General features: G+C 36.0%; 1 protein-coding gene across 28 annotated transcripts in view; it reads left to right on the top strand.

The window, feature by feature from the left end:
• The window catches only part of PHF21A (PHD finger protein 21A), a 195,739-nt gene that overhangs the window by 29,693 nt on the left and 148,920 nt on the right, over window positions 1–17,126 (top strand). For 19 of the 28 annotated variants that reach the window (XM_045039209.1, XM_045039208.1, XM_045039199.1 and 16 more), the window contains 3 exons: window positions 5,245–5,388; window positions 10,512–10,544; window positions 12,857–12,943. In XM_045039209.1, coding sequence (XP_044895144.1) covers window positions 5,335–5,388; window positions 10,512–10,544; window positions 12,857–12,943 — 174 coding nt within the window. In that variant the 5' untranslated portion in view covers window positions 5,245–5,334. Of the gene's footprint in view, window positions 1–5,244; window positions 5,389–10,511; window positions 10,545–12,856; window positions 12,944–17,126 lie in introns of those variants that run through there. The other 9 variants (XM_045039213.1, XM_045039200.1, XM_045039217.1 and 6 more) reach the window with 2 other exon arrangements.

Raw genomic sequence — 17,126 nt, 5'->3', positions numbered from 1 at the left:
ATAGAAGAATGTGTGTGTGTTGGCTAGGCCTGGGCCTGGGAGGCTGAGGTAGAAACTACATATCAGAATGAACATCGGTGGTAGGGAGAGATACAGACCCTGCAGTGGACCTGGGAAAGAGAGGGTGCTGTTGGGAAACCTGACTTGACCCTGTGTTGCAGTGGTAGGACCTGTGTAGGTATTCCTTTTCTTTTTCTAAATGAGGATCTAGCCTCTCCCCCAAAAAACCAAAGCACAGAGAGGAGAGATATATATATTCAAACACATTCAGACATTGTCATGAATCTAATTGTGTGTGTATGCATGTATAAATCTCATCCAGTGGTTAGGAAACATCAGTCTCACTAGCTGAGGTGATTTTTGTCAACAGCTATTAATACCAGGATTTGAGCAGAGGAACTTTGGCAGCTTCCGAAGGTAGCCTCTGAAATCAGGATTGCCAGGCTCTTTGTGCAGTAGCCTTTTCTGTTGACATGTGGAGTGTCATCAAAGAAATGCCACCATGAAAATAAGAAACAAGCATTGCATTGTTTTCTTAATGTAATTTTTATTCATATTAATAAATGTTAGGTTTTTTTAATTTTTTTTTTTTTTGTTTTTGAGAGAGAGTGAGAGCAGGGGAGGGGCAGAGAGAGAGAGGGACACACAGAATCCGAAGCAGGCTCCAGCCTCTGAGCAGTCAGCACAGAGCCCAACGCAGGGCTCGATTTCACGAACTGCCAGATCATGACCCGAGCCAAAGTTGGACGCCCAACTGACTGAGCCACCTAGGTGCCCCAGATGTTAGTTTTCAATAAATGTTTCTAAAGAGTTTATTATTTTTAGTATCTGTAATAATTTTTAGCACTATTAGTTAAAAGTTAAAGATATTGTCTCTTAGCATTCTAGATACACAGTAAGAAATGACTATTTTGTACAAATTGAAACTTAATATTTTAGTATTAGACATATGATGAGTAAGGACACATAAATCTGTCAAGACTTTCTACTTTTTTTTTTCTGAAAGTAATCTCTACACCCAACATGGGGCTCAAACCTAACAACCCTGAGAGTCGCATGTACTGATTGAGCCAGCCAGGCACCCCAAGACTCCACTTTTGATCTATGTATTACTTAGAATACTCTTTAGAGTAGGTGTAGTTAATTTTTTAAAAAAAGAAGTAGAGGGGCGCCTGGCTGGCTCTGTCAGTAGAGCATGCGACTCTTGATTTCAGGGTCATGAGTTTGAGCCCCATGTTGGGTGTGGAGTTTACTTTTAATCAAAAAAAAAAAAAGTGGAACCTTACACCAAGTAAATATTTGGTATAGAGAACACTGAGCTGTCCATTTTTAGGGAATGCAGTCTGAGGGCACAGTGATTTATAGTCTTAATGTTAAAGAAAACTTGATAGATGACTTGAGTTTTGATTGGAAAAAAGGTTTATTCCAATTCAGGAGCAGAGCATTGTTTCTTAGTAGTCAGTTCAGAGGTACAGCATCACTACATCATTAGATTGCTAATGAAAGACACATATCTCTAAGCAGGACTATACCTGGTAAAATAGTGGGAAGTCCCTTTCTTAGAGAATTGGATAACAGGAAAGCCTACATACAGTCTTCTCAGCAATATACTGTTTTGAGAAGTTTATTACAAAGTTTGTGTGTATGAACAAGAATTAAGTATGTTAAGAATAGTGTAGAACTTTGTAGTTTACAAAGGGCTTTTCATAGAAGTTCATCCCTTTTAAAACTCCTAATGCTTTGATGAAGTAGATGATAACTGTTCCCATTTTTCTGATTTATAAGCAAACAAATTAAAACCCTGAGGCTGAGAGTGGTTACACAGCAAGTAAATGAAATTTGTTTGTTTGTTCATTTGTTTTTTGGGGGATAGTGAGTGTTCTTTCCAGATAGCACAGCTCCTTTTTTAGTGGGATTTGGTTATTACTTTTATTTTGTTGGTTTGTGGAGTTTTTATTTGTTCATGTTTTTGTTTTTTTTTTTTGTTACTTGAAGGTGAGAGGCCGCTAGGTGTCCCAGTAGTTTGACATGTACCGTTTTGAAGGTAACAGATGTTGGTATATTGTGCTAGGCAATTGCCCTCTGTGATGGTAGCATTTAGAGCTTCTGGGTATCTCCGTAGAGTGTGTCGATTACTGCTTTGTGAGTTTGTTTATATTTACCTTGTAGCAACTGGTTTGTTAGTTTTAACTTACTGGAATTCGTCAAAATATGATAAATCATCTTTTTACAAATTTAGTAAATAAAACCTTTTTTTTATGATGCCATTAACTGCCCCCAAATAGTCTTCATATGACAGCACATAAGTTGTCTACGCCCCCAAAATATTTCTTAAAAGGATTTAACACATTCTTGCCTTGTTTTGGTAAGCTATAAATATATGTATATAATTTATTCCTAGAGGTTGAGACCAGTCTCTTAAAACTGCTATCCAGAAAGAGAACTTTTTGAAGAAGTAGGATATAAAATGAATCTTCTAATCCCTTCGTAAGTTTTTCTATAACAAGCCACTCACTTTTTTAACCCTTCAGTGTTATTTTGAAAGAAAAGGAATAATTGGCATTTAGTCATTGCCAAATAAAATTTTGTGCCTCTTTGTGTCTCTAATAAGCAGACAACAATCTGATGAAGGAATAAAAGCTGTCAGCTCCTCATTAACTTGAGTTACAGGCTTCATATCCTGCGAGGCACTTTTTGACATTTAGAGCCTTCAGGTTAAATCCTGGTTTTACTTTTTCTTTTCCTGAACACTTTGTTTCATCACTACCAAATTTTCTGAGGCTTTAGCTATGCTCAGTTAATTTTTTTTTAATTTAAAAAGAACTGCATATTTTCTGTGGAAAATTTTTAAAACATCAATACTCTGAAAAATTGAAAGTAAATAACCTTTAGTGCTACCACCCAGAGAAAACCAGGAGCAAATTACGAAAGTGCCACCTGACCTGTCCTCTTGACAGCTCAGAGTATTCTTATTTCTACAAGTCTTTGTCAGTTTGATAGACAAAACTTACCTTCTTGAAATTTACATTTCTGTGACTATTGAAGATGGATGTTTTTCATGTTTGTTGGCCCTTCTTCTTCTTCTGAGTTGCTTTTTCATATTTTTAAAATTAATTTGTGAGCACTCCCAATATATAATTTATGTTAACCCTTTGTTATGTATAAGTTTCTATATTGTAAATTCTCCATGTTTTTAACCTGCCCTTTGTTTCCAGAGTTTTTATCTTGACTTGAAGTGTGATGTTTTATGTTACTACCAGTAAAAGTAAATATGGCCTTTCTATTGTTGAAAATATCCCATTAACTTCAAAGTGATTCTTAATTTGACAAAAATTATAAGGAATCAATTTTGGACATATTTTCTGATAGTACCTTGCAAAAGTTAAAACTAACTCAACTAAATCAGGTCCTGTTTTCAGGAATAACTCTAATACATGTAAGTTACAAGTTTGAGTAGGGAGATGGTTTTTAGCATTTAAAATTAAACTGGGGGCACCTGACTGGCTCAGTTGGTGGAGCGTGTGATTCTCAATCTTGGGGTTTTAAGATCGAACTGCACATTGGGTGTAGAGATAACTTACAAATAAAATCTTTATAAAAAAAGCAAAATTAGAGTGATAGTATAGTCTTAGCATTTGCTTTTGTTTGTAAACTTCCATGACAGCAAAAACAGTTATTAGTCTTAGTAACTTTATGATTCGGATATTTATTACAGCTCCTTAGATTTTCTAAGATAGTAAGTAGCTAAAAAACTGCTTTTGTAGTTTGTTCATCAAAATATGTCTCCTTGTCCGAATTATCTCCTCTAAACATAATGCTTTTTTTGGTTGATAAGTTTTTTGGCCGATAGTATCGTTGTACGGTGGTCCTTTCCTAGTCTCCATATATGTAAGTTTGAAGGAATTTTACATTTTTGAAACTTACTGTTTTTTAAGTTAGAGTGTTTTGAGATTACATAACATAGCACATAAATCCTAGGGGAGAGATTGCCAGTGATGTTTTAAGTCTAGTGAGATTAAGCAAATGTAATGAAAATTAATGTTCACAGGAATATATTGTACAGTTAATGATTCTACTGTAACTGTTAGGTCAGGGAAAACTTAGGTTGAATACGGACTTGATTCATAGATAAATAATTTTTGGAAAGTGCACAGATTATGAATCTTATTGAATTGGTTTAAGGAGTAGTGGTTCTTCTAAATTCCCGATTGTTCCCTTCCTCAGTTTGTAAGAATGCTGAAAAGCTGCTCTAACTACTACAGGTTTTATAGTTACAAAGAAGAAAAGAGAAAGAAGTAAAGTTTAAATTTATTCTGGCAAAAGCAAACTTTTGCTTTGGGAGGGTACCTAAAATCACGTCTAAGGCCACATTCAAGAAAAAAAATGAAAAGAGAAATTAACCGTTGAGTTCATGTAAATTGTAACAGTGATGAGCAGAGCAGAATGGGAGGGTTCACATTCACAAATCTAGACTTTTGACATTATCCCACTTGCAGTTACACACACATCCACAAGAGATGCGCTGACGGGTTTGAAGCAGATGGTGTTCGTTGTCAAGCTGGAAGTGTCTAATCTACTGCTAGACCACCACCTCTGTAGATTTATTTCTTAACATGCCTGCCTTAACTTTGTGGAAAGCACAGTTACATTGCATTGTGCCTGTGTAAAGTATTAATTCGGTAAATGTAAACCTTTAAGGGACACCAGAATTTTCCTGTTTTCAGTTTTATTTTTAAAATAGTATTGAGAACCCATCCAGATGAAAGTACCCTGGCCTTCTTTAACCTCTGAGAGACCCTGAACTTCCCAGTTCACTCTGTGTGATGAAAAATATAGAACCCTGTTGTTATGTGTCTCTAAGACCGTGTGTCCTGGGTGGTTGTAGTCTCGCCCTCTAGGTTCCCAGCTCATCTGGGGCAGAAGTGGTCTTGTTCAGCTCTGTATCCTCAGAATGTGTATGTACCACAGTGCTGAGCATCTAAGCATGCTTAGATGCCTTCATGACCAGAGTACGCACTTTTCCCCCCATTTCTTACTTATTTGAAGTGTTCTGTAGAGGAATGTTCAAAGAATAAAATCCAGAAAGTTTTGATACTAGTACAGTATAAAACTATTCATTTTGGGAAGAAATCTGTTTAGGAAGTGTCATGCCCTGTGTTAGAACATCAAATAATTTCCAACTAATATAACTTATTTAATATGAATATTTCCTTTGTTACCAAAAACATCTTATGATCTCTACAGCTGCAGTGAGAAGAGGAGTTTGTTATTTTAAACGGAGGCTGAAGAAACTGTAGACTTAGCAGACATAAGAGAAAGTGGAGAAGGTGGAGGATGGAGTTGCAGACTCTACAGGAGGCTCTTAAAGTGGAAATTCAGGTTCACCAGGTATGTTCCATTCTTGGCTTCTCCCATGTTGTGTTATTAAGTAATGGCTAAGATTAGCAAACTGGCCCATCTCTGAATTTCAGGAGTTTTTAACCGTATTTCAGACAGTTGTCCAAGAGCCATGTCGTTGGCTTTCTATCACTGTGTAACAAACTCACTGATAATACTTTTAAGAACTTTACTTTAGGGGAACGTGGGGGGCTCAGTCAGTTAAGCATCTGACTTCGGTTCGGGTCATGATCTCATGGTTCATGAGTTCAAGCTCTGCATCGGGCTCTGTGCTCACCGCTTGCAGCCTGGGGCCTGCTCTTGATTCTGTGTCTTCCTTTCTCTTTGCCCCTCTGTCTCTGTCTCTCTCAAAAATAAATAAACATTTGCAAAAAAAATTAAAAAGAAAAAAGAACGTTAATAAAATATTCCTGACTTCCTTTCTAGAGAAAACAACGGCATGTTTTTTTCATATGCCAAAGGTGTTAAAAAAAAAAAAAGCTATTTTTATCCTGTGTTTTGGTTCATCTGAAGACTTTGTTCATGTGCCTTGACTTGTATGTTTTAAGTAATGAGACATGTTTGACTGTCATTTATACCAAAGTTTTTATGCATAACTCAGCTTTATACCTTGATTCCAATCTCTAGTAAACAAAACATCCCATGTTTAAATTTCAAATTTCACAATTCTTACAGTTTACCTCATGTATACATAGGCTAAACAAATCTTAAAAGTATATAAGTAAAATTACATTAATAATTACTTTTATATAATATCAATAAAAATATTAAATATGTATAATATATTTTATATGTATATACATCTTATTTAATATAACTGTAACCCAGACATAAAGCTATTCTTAAATAACAGCCTCATTAACATTTATTTTTGTAAGCAGAGTATCACTGTCTATATCCCTTTTCTAGACATTAGCTGAATGTGGTCCTAGGTTCAAGATAAATGCATACACACACACACACACACACAATTAAAAGTGGTAAATGATGATGAATTGACTACTTTTGAATGTTTGGGGCGTGGGAGTAGAAAGGAGAAGGGGACTAATTTTCTAAAGGTGTTTTTCCTAGGTATAGTTTCTCTTGTTTTACCTGAATAGTTTAAGGTTAACTTCTGAAATTGTTGGTAACACACCTGGGGGGTTTGATAACTACTAAATTTGCACGTTGCTTAGATTAAGGTGGATGAGAATTTACAGGAAAGCTTCAAAGGCATACACACACACACACACGCACACACACACACACACACACACACACACACAAAGTCTCTGTGTGTTCAGAATCCCTGCTGCTGCTTTGGATCTGTTAAACTCTTGCTCAGCAGTAGTCTTACAGTTTGCTGTGTACAGGTGGGCTTTTCTGTGTGAAGAGTGTTTTGTTTTATGGTAATTGTAAGAAATTTAGTATATAATAAGTTATGCACATTTTATTTCATTTGGCCTTGCTTCTGTTAGTAATTGGGAATAAAAATCTGTTTATAAAAATAAGTTTGTCTTTTTCCCAGGTTGTAAGTATTTTAACCAAGAGGTGTGTGGAATACTTAATTTGGCTGAATGGAAAATGACAACAGTTAAATTCACAATTTGTTCACAGCTTACATCATCACAGAGGAAATTTCTGGAGAACAATAATCAATCTGATTTGTATGGATCAAAGATATTTAATAAAGTTGTACATGATTTTAGGAGATATTCCTCCTCTCAAGAAACAAATTGAACTAAATTACTAAAAATGAGAATTCTTAAATATTATTGGGGCACCTGGGGGGTGCCTCAGTGGCTCAGTTGGTTAAGCATCCTACTTTGGCTTAGGTCATGATCTCACGGTTCATGGGTTCAAGCTACATGTCAGGCTGTGTGCTGACAACTTGGAACCTGGAGCCTGTTTCGGATTCTGTGTCTTCCTCTCTCCCTGCCCCCCCCCCACTTGTGCTCTGTCTCTCTCTCTCTCTCTCTCAAAAAAAATAAACATTAATTAAAAAATTACATATTATTTTGTTTTATATTTTCCATTCAAGCATAGCATTTTATGAAAATTACAATTATGAAAAAATTTCATGTTTTTTGTTTTAAAATCTAATTTAATTTGTTGGCCCAAAAGGGATATATATAATATTCTTCTGAAAGTTATCCCAGTGTCCTAATATTTACATCGCCTATTTCCCCTTATATTTAACTATTTTTTAGCCTAAATCAGAGCTTTTATAGTCATCCTTAATTATTACATATTTTGTTTGTACAATAATAATCATTTATATGTTGATGGCTAATATTTTTAACTTATATACTTATAAAACATTTTCACTGTAATTACATTTGGAATATTATTTTGGGAAAAAATTAAGTATTAACAGTAAATACAAGTGACCTGTCTTGTTTGTAAATCTGATGTTGTTATTCTGGTTGGGCATGTGTTAAGCTCCATGATCGCTGATCATGACGAGTTCGGGAATGCCAGAAATGACATCAAAGTAGGCACTGGCTATTAGGCTGAGGCCAGAGCCAGGTCATATATTTGACTAAATGCCGGAGCAAAAGCCACCCCTTTTGTATTTCCAGTAAGGGATGGAATTAGGGCTGAAACGGAGTTTACTGGATAGACGCATGTTAGGAAAATATTGCCGTGGTAGACGTATGTTTTTGTTCTTTATGGACAGGGAGATGGCTAAGAAACTAGCAATGTACACATGGTTGATGTGGAGTAAATGTTTAAATCATAATGGTTTGTGATGGGCATCTCATCTCTTTTGAGAAATTGCCTTTTGATTATTCTCACACGGATTTGATAGAAGCCGTATTTGAACTTTTGGAGTATTTACTTTACATGAAACGGAGATTGGTATAAAGCAGAGGTTAGCAAACTTTTTCTGTAAAGGGCCACATAGTAAAATTTTTTATACTTTGCGAGTCATTTATGGTCTCTGTCACTACTCTGCTGCTGTACAGACAATGCAGTGTCCCAATAAACTTTATTTATAAAAACAGGTGGTAGGCAGAATTTGCCTATGGGCTGTAGTTTATGCCCACCTTTGGCATAAAGTATGTTCTCATAAAAATTGCTGCATTCTTGCAAAAGAAAGTAGCTTAACGTTGATAACACGGTGTCAGCTTAAAGTCACTAGGGATTTGGATGGTCTAGTTAAGTTGCCCAGCTTGTCCTGACCTGCCTCTGATTATCTCAAATGCAGCTTGACTACTTATAGATAGAAAAATTGGTTTATTTATTTCCTCCAAGAATGAGGGCTTAATGTGGTTATCAGTCGGTTTTTAAGTTCCAGTGTCATGGAAGAAAACCTTTTGTTGGCTTTAAAAAGGCAACTTTAGTGTAGTAGCCAACTCTCTAGTAATTAAGGTAAAAAAAAAAAACAAAAACAAAACCAAGGACCTTTTTCATTGAAGAGTGTGGCTACCCTTGAGGCTGCACTGGCAAAAATGTGTATGTATAAGGCATGTTTCAGTTTCACTGAACTCTTAGAATGTGTGTTATTACTGTTTTGTAGATTAAGGCCAGGATGTAGAAGAGTTACTACTGTCACATATGAAGTAGAATATAGTAACATATACCTTCTGTTGCCAACCTCGGCTATCCAGAATGTATCTTAGTACCTGAAGTAAGACTCTTGACCGTCTACAGTAAATATTAGAAGTCACTCACGAGAGAGTATACATTTTACTCAAGGGGCATTTCTTAAGCTATTACAACCTATTCGATCATCTTAGAATTAGTTCATTGAGCATATCACACAGCAGATCATAAGTAGCAAATTTGAGTTGGGGTTCAAGGGCTCTTGGAGGAGACATAATAATATTAGCAAGATTTGCTAGCTAACTCCTTGGCATTACAGAGTAGACTGAAAGGGGTGCCTGGCTGGCTCAGTCAGTAGAGCATACAACTCTTGATCTCAGGGTTGTGAGTCCAAGCCCCAGGTTGGGAGTGGAGCCTACTTTAAAAAAAAAAAAGTAGACTAAAAAACTAAAATGCAGACCTGAGAACTCCTTAAATCATAGCAGTGAGGGGCCTTTATTGTAAGGACCTGTTGTGTTGTTTATGGAATAGTATACTAATTGATATAATCATGCCTGTATCAATAAAAGCTGACTTTTGTTTCTATTTAAGAAGGCAGATTAAGTACATATTTTAGAAATATTTTATGACTAAAAAATGTAAAAGTACCTTGTCACTCAAAGAGAGGGACAGATTTTTTAGTTACATGAAAAATTCACTTAGGGAACAGCTTATTCCCAGATACTTTTAGGAATCAGCCTGGTATTTTTTTATCCTTCAAATTCTTCTCTCCCCGGGTATTGTTACCTTTGGGCAGTGATGCTTTTAGAGGTTGGGTTAGGTCAACAGACATCCATTTTTCTTTCCTTTTCATTTATTTGGACTTCTGCTTTCCTAAGTAAAGGTCTTTCTCGTTAAGTATTCTGGTAGCACTCTCCTTTCCAGAGGAACCCAGGTAGGTACAGTTTTGTCTTGTTCCTTCACTTCCTTACTTTTAAATAAATACTGAGCATCACTGCTCCACTTAGTACACCCCCCCCCCCCCCCAGAGGATAGTGGCAAAGTCGAATCTGACACTAGGCTCCTTTTGTGGTTAAGAACCAAACCAACAGACTTGCCAAATCTGTACTTTGCTGTATACAAACAGGCCTGTTTTGTTATGGAAGCAGCTTCTTTCCAGGCCTTTTGGGACTCTAAACAATGACAACATTTTAAAGGGATGTTTGGCTTTTGGAACATCCAGCTTGCTTAAATTGCTTTTTTAAAGCCCCCATCCCCCACTACATCTCCAGTTTTGTTAAAAGCAGGAGGTTTTCATTTCAAAGTGGTAGTTTTATATATGTATAATATAATATAATATATTAATATGTTATTAATATATAGCAATATAATATGTTAATATAACATAATATATTAATATTATATATACGGGGAAGAGTATCTCATTAACCTTTTATATGGATCATAGACGCTTTTGGTCTATTCTGATTGCATGTTTTTCATTTTTTTGTGTGGACTTAAAACTTTAGATTTTGGGGGCCAAGTCTGATTAGCCACAGTGGGTTAATATGGAAGACTAATGGCTCTTTTTCTCTCTTTATCACCAGAAACTGGTTGCTCAAATGAAGCAGGATCCACAGGTAAAATACTACTTTTATTTTTTTAATTTTTAAATTAAAATAATTTAAAATAAAGTAACCATAACATACTAAAATACAGACCAGCACTTAAGTTTTAAAAACTATCTCATCTCTGACAGCAATTATTTTTAGCATATTGGTTTTCATGTCATAAGGGTTGAGAAAAATCCAGTCATTCTATTATAGTGTAGCTATTATCATTTCATCTTTGTTTCATCATCACTTTATATTAATTGCTTTGAGTATTTGGGAGAAAAATTGAGAGTTAATACTCTTCGTGTAGCTTAAATTCTATTTCCATAAGGATACTTATTTAGATTCAGAGTTTATGAGGCTTTCTGTAGTTTCCGAATTATTGTATATGGTCCAGAACCATTCTCATCTTGTCATAGTTTATAGTACAGAACACTTAAATACTTAACTCTATGGCTAAGTAATTTCAGAATAATTTTTAAAAATCTTAAAAAAAATTTTTATCTTTGAAAGAGCCCTTAAAGAGGGTTTTAAAAGTACCTTATGTAACAATCCAGCAGATCTTACCTTCTTTCTAAATTCTCATAGGAGTTTTTGACTTAGGCATTTTATTCTCTGCCCCTGAAGAGAAATCTTCCTCAAATGTTATCTGGTCTTTGGGGTGCCCGAGTGGCTCAGTTGGTTAAGCACCCAACTCTTGATCTCACCTTAGGTCTTGATCTCAGCTCAGGTCTTGATCTCAGGGTCAAGAGTTCAAGCCCCATGTTGGGCTCTGTGCTGGGTGTGAAGCCTACTTTAAAATAAAAAAGTTATCTTGTCTTTGATGATTATATTTATTGTTCAGGAAGTGTCTCCTTTGCAGCCGTTGTTAGTGGGTCATAAGTTTGGAGAGTATCAGACCCTCAGGATTTGTTTACCCATAATCTGTTTACAGAACACTTAGATCCATTATATATATATGTAAATACATCTATATATATATGTAGATATTTTTAACTTGTTAAACATACCATACATGCCTTATTGTAAAATTAAGAAAATAAGTTCTTGGTTGAAGAATGGTACTGAAACAGATTGATTTTTGGAAGTGGGAAATATATCCATTTCTACAAAAATTTAGCAGCCGGTGGCCTGTCGTGTTTTAACATAATCCATTGGCTTTGAGAGCTAGCGTTGATAGCCCATACTTAACTCCTGTTTGACAGTCCAACTTCTTTGAGAAGCTTTTCCATCTTTATTTATTTTTTAAAGTATATAAAAATTTAAATTAGATTTAGAGAATCAAGAGGCAGTAGACCTTAGATAAATAGTCTCTTTTACATTTAATATGGTAACTTACATTGTCAGTAACTGAAATATTATTAGAAAATATTAGCATTTCTGATATAGCTGGTGGTCCTGTAACAGAGCAGTCTTAACTCAGAGAATCTGAGGGGGGCAGAAAGTTGGTGAACAATCTTATGAGTGATCTCGTTAGAGAAGCTTTATATCAAATACACTTATAAAAAAGACAACATAGAGTAAACATAAGGGGGGGGGGGGGGGGGAGGATGTATGCCCTGACCCTGGCAGAAGACCAAGCAGGGGTGAATTGAAAGAAAGCGTTACAAAACAATGAAGAAAAATTAGTCTTTTATTGGAGTGATATTTAGTCTGTTAGTAGGCTGTCCTTCTCCATTAAGCATTTGAAAATTTTAATTTTGGATTTTTTCCCCCACTTGAATAGAAAGCAAGCATGTGCAGTGTGTATCTCATCTACAATAGTATTCCTTTTTGATTCCTAGAATTTTAGAACTGAGAAAATACCCTTGTAGTCAGCGTGTTAATTTGAATGATGTAGTGTTAAGGCAGGTGCAGCACTGACAGCTTTTCAAACCTAGGCTAAAATAACAAATGTGCTCTATGAAATAGGAGAGAGGGCAAGTGGAGGAAAAACTCTTATCTTTATTGATAATGCCATTAAGCATGCGGTGTATGCCTACTTACAACTTCCATTTTCCTGCTTTTGTCTGATTAGCGAAGCTTTAGGTTTTTTGTCAACTGATACTTTCTATAAAGAATAACAATATTTCAATAGAAAGGAGTACTATCACTGTGCAAGATGCTAACGTATAAAACTTCTTGTAGTTTGAAACAATTGCAAAGAAACTGCCCCTGTTCCAGTGCTAGGAGCTACATTTAGGATTTGTCCATTAGGATTTCGGTGGTAGCATGACTGCAGTTTAATGCATGGCAAAGTTGATTGGCTAAATGCTTAAGATTGCTTCTTCATTTGTAATACAGTGTGCATAAGTCTTCTTGCTACTATTCTGTTAACAAATGAAATATCTTTCTCACAGATATTTTTTCTTTCCAATCAGAATGCTGATTTAAAGAAACAGCTTCATGAACTCCAAGCCAAAATCACAGCTTTGAGTGAGAAACAGGTAGGGGAAAAAGGAGGGGGGGCATATTTTTAACATTGTGTTCTAAAGATATGTCTGCTCGAGGCTTCTAGGAGAACTGCTATTTTTCCTCATGTGTGAAAATAAGTGTGGGCAGCCAGACTCAGTTTTAATTTTGTTTGAGCTCTGTTTATCTATTTTTATTTTGGGTTGAAATCAGCGTCTAGAGTATCCCATGGGTATATGTTACTGGCAAATATCTAAAAGCAATGTGCTGGCTGCTGTTAACTGTGTTAATTAAACTCTATAGCTTACCCATAGGGGAAAGAGGTAAAGAAAGTTAGTGGGAGTACGTGATAGAGCATCTTGTAGTTACTGGATGTGTCTTGTCAACCCGTTTTAAAGGCTTGAAATGACATTTAACTTACTGTGGAGAAAATGGTTGTAAATAAATTACTCTAATTGTAGGTCTCCTATTCTCATTATCATCATACCTTTATATTCTTCTTTATTAGATAGTGACCTATTATGTAAAAAAAACTTCGGCGGAACCTCGTTAGATGTATTTATATAAAAAGCAAGAGAAGAGCATCTTGCTTTTTTCCCCCAGGACATCTGGAAAGTGTTCTTTGGGATTTCTTGTGTAATGACCTCTCCTTCCCCAATTCAGGCAGCTCCTGCCACCAGGTGGAGTGTGACAATTGATAGAGCTCTAAGTAAACGTCTGTGGTGTTCCGACCAAGCATTTGTGTTCTTATTCCTTCTCCACCACCCTCCCTCTGGTGAAAAGGAGCAGTTTTCTGTCTTGGAGTGGGTGACTGTGTGTGAACCAAAAGGATGAGGTGATTTGCAATCGATAGTTCCTGCTAGTGACATGTTACTGAAGATTTTTGACTGAATAGTTCTCAATAATTGATTTTTGTGTGGTTTTTTAAACTTTTATTTCGTGAAATAATAGTAATAAGAGTAATTTATTCTTGGAGATTTCTGATTGTGTTTGTATGGTGTGTTCTAAGGGGCGAAAGAAATTTTGAGAACTGTGTGGAACAGATACGAGTCACTAATGGTTCAGAATAGAATCTTTATCCAGGCTGCGTGAACGATGGCTTTTTTTCTCCCCACTCCTGTTCTTCTGCTTCTGCGTTTCCCCATCTTGTCTTCTCCAGAGACAGGAGGTATTTTAGATTAGGGAATTGCCAAGCTAAAATTGGGAGGAGGTAGCAGGGTAGAGAACAATTTGTAAGGAAAAAATACAAACAGAGTTCGTTAGTATGTATTTGGCTCTGAAAGCGATTCAGTTCTCTAAAGTCAAAATGATGTGTGTTAGTGAAAGTGTTCTAGCTTTGGAATTCTGTTAGCACTGAGCCGCCTTATAGTTTCGGGGTTAGTTTGACAAGATGCCAATGAATGACTCACTTTTGCTGAAAAATGCACGTGTTCCAGCAGGGAAAGAAGGTGAGAACTGATTAGTGGAGTAGGGAGTGGGGGATGTTGTCACAAAGTTAAGACAGCCTGAGGCTACATTTGGGGAAAATGGGGCAATTGAAAAATTGTATTTATTTGAAATTTTTCTTTGTCAGAATTGATGTAAAGATTTGGTTTATTTTTGTATCTTTTTATTCTTTAATTTCTTTTTCCTACTAGGGGCCTCACTGAACAGAAAATTGCAACCATTTATGTTTATGTTCAGTAAGACATTTCGTCAAGTGGCAGACTCTGTCATCTGAACGAAGTTTGAGTTTTAGAAATTAGAATTTTAAAAAATGGGCCTGGCATCAGGAAAATCTTAGGTATAAAAGTAAAGAGAACAGAGTCAGAAGCTAAAATGCAATCTTGGCAATTTTTAAAAATTTGCTTAACTCTTAAAACAACCTTTTTGATAGAACAGAAAACATAACATTTTTAGGTAAGCTAGTTCTTGAAGGAAGCCCAGCAATAAAGTTCAAAAGCTCGTCCTTCTTCAGACTTATTTCCGACACAAAACATTGATAATTAGTTTAAAATAGTTTTATTTTACAGCAGATGCCTGATGTTGAATGCCTAGCATTTTTCTTTTCCTTCTTAAAAGATCTACTTAAGCCTCTGGCAAAACACTGATTTGCCTTTTACTTTAATAACTAAAATCTGAATTACCTTACTCACATAACAACTATTTTAATTTAATATTAGTTTTTTTTGGTTGTGAGAGAAATGCTAAATATAGCAAAGTTCAAAGAGTGCTATATTCCAGAATTAACAACTATTAATCCTTTGCCATTATTTGTTCTTATTTTTTAATCTGCATGCACTTCTCTGCAGTCATTTTTTCTATATCCACCTGAAAACTTAATTTACACAAGAAATAGATGCATACATTCTCTTTTTTTTTTTTTTTTTTTTTTTGCTGTATTAAAAAAAAACCAAACCATTGCAGATAGTCATTAATTCTTACGGTGGGCACTTACTAGTTCTTACTAGATTGCTACCTCAATCTTTGGTACTTTTTCAGTTTCCTCCTGAAGACTAATTGTGAAATGTTATGCTCCATTTGGGAAAATATGCTTTTTAGTGAGCATCTCTCATGACTAAGACTCAGTGAACTTCATTGAGTTCTTGGTGAGAAGGTTCCAGTGTTTTCAAACTGCAACTTGAGATTTCTGAATAAACTCTCCATTGCAGATTTTGAAGTCAGCCCCTTGACCCGCAGGGCTTTAATTTGCGGTTGATAGTTTTAACTCAGGAAATCTCCTGACTTGATTGGCTAAACAAATTATATGTTATGGAACCATTAAAAGTCATGGTTTCAAGAATATGTTAATGATCCAGAGAGTGCTCGTGATAAAGCAAGTGAAAAACACATCAGCTTCCTGTGCATTACAGTCCTGTTTTTTAGTGTGTTGTATGTATATGTATGTATGGAGGCATGTAAATACATGGAAAACAGTGTCATGAAACGTTGGGAGGTGATGAATTTACGGGTAGTTTATTTTTTCTTTATAGTCTTAGTATATTTGCTTTATTCTCCACAATAAATATGTTTTCTTTTTATAACCAGAAATAGACAAGAAACATTATTTTAAAAAATTTTAACACCAAACTTTTGTCTGTTTCAGGGAGAGTTAGCATTTAAATACCTAATGACATTCTCCTCATGGTATATGAACCACTCTAATCAGAGAATCCAGCTATTTCAAACACTAGTAATACTGAAGTGTGGAAGCAACTATTAATTTCTTTAACAGGGTTCGTTCTCATTCGGCACCCCTCCCTCCTCAGTTTGGCACGACGTGCGGTCGGTCTTTTGCTTGTCAGAATAGAGGTTCTGATATTGGAGTCCCTCCATCTAGCTCCTTTACTCCTTACTCTGCTTTTATTCTGTTTCACTGCAGAAGCAGTCTTAACATCCCCAGATTTGTTGCTTGTCCCTGTGGTGACTCAGGCTTAAGTCATAGAAGTTGCGTCTTTGATTTCCCCTGCCTTGAACAGTTTGTTACCCAACCTCTCTTCACCTGGTGCTCTCCTGGCCGAGTGTTAGGTCACAGCTTAAATGTTACTGCTTCAGAGGACCTGTCCCTTAGACGCCTTCCTCCTGTCAAAATCAACTGTTTCTATTATAATCTCTTATTGAACCCTTCATTTTTCTTTCATAGCTGTGCCAGTTAGGATTAGGTTCAGCTGTGAATGACTGAAAACTAAAAATGAAAATGGCTTAAACAAGGTAGAATTTTCTTTCTCTCTTATGTAAAAGCCCTGTAGGTGTACGAGGACCGATGATAGTGGTTCCACAGTGTCAGGGAACCCAGGCTCCTCCTATTCTGTTGCTCTGCCACTCTCAGCGTGAAGCTTCCACATCATAGTCCAAAATATCAACTCCATCTGGTGAGAAGGGGGAAAGACAACAAAAGGCAAGCCCTTTATTTTTAAGGATGCTTACTGGAAGTTGTATATACCACTTCCAGTTAGATCCCATTGGTCAGAGCTTAGTCATGCGGGCCCTGCTAGGAGCAAGGAAGGCTGGAAAGTGTAGTCTATTCCAGGCGGCCATAGGCAGATAAAATTCAGGGACTCTGGTACTGAGTAAGAAGGGGGAAAGAAACAATATTTCTGTCACAGTAGCTTATCACCATTTGTAACTACACATGTATAATAATTTTTTTTTTAATATAGATCTTCTTCAATAGACTGTTAGTTTCGAGAGGTTTTAAGGAACAGGGGCGCCTGGGTGCCTCAGTTGGTTAAGTGTCCG

This window comes from Felis catus, chromosome D1 (genome assembly GCF_018350175.1).
Source record: "Felis catus isolate Fca126 chromosome D1, F.catus_Fca126_mat1.0, whole genome shotgun sequence".
Taxonomy (NCBI): Eukaryota; Metazoa; Chordata; class Mammalia; order Carnivora; family Felidae; genus Felis; species Felis catus.
This window is presented reverse-complemented; position numbering and strand designations above follow the sequence as displayed.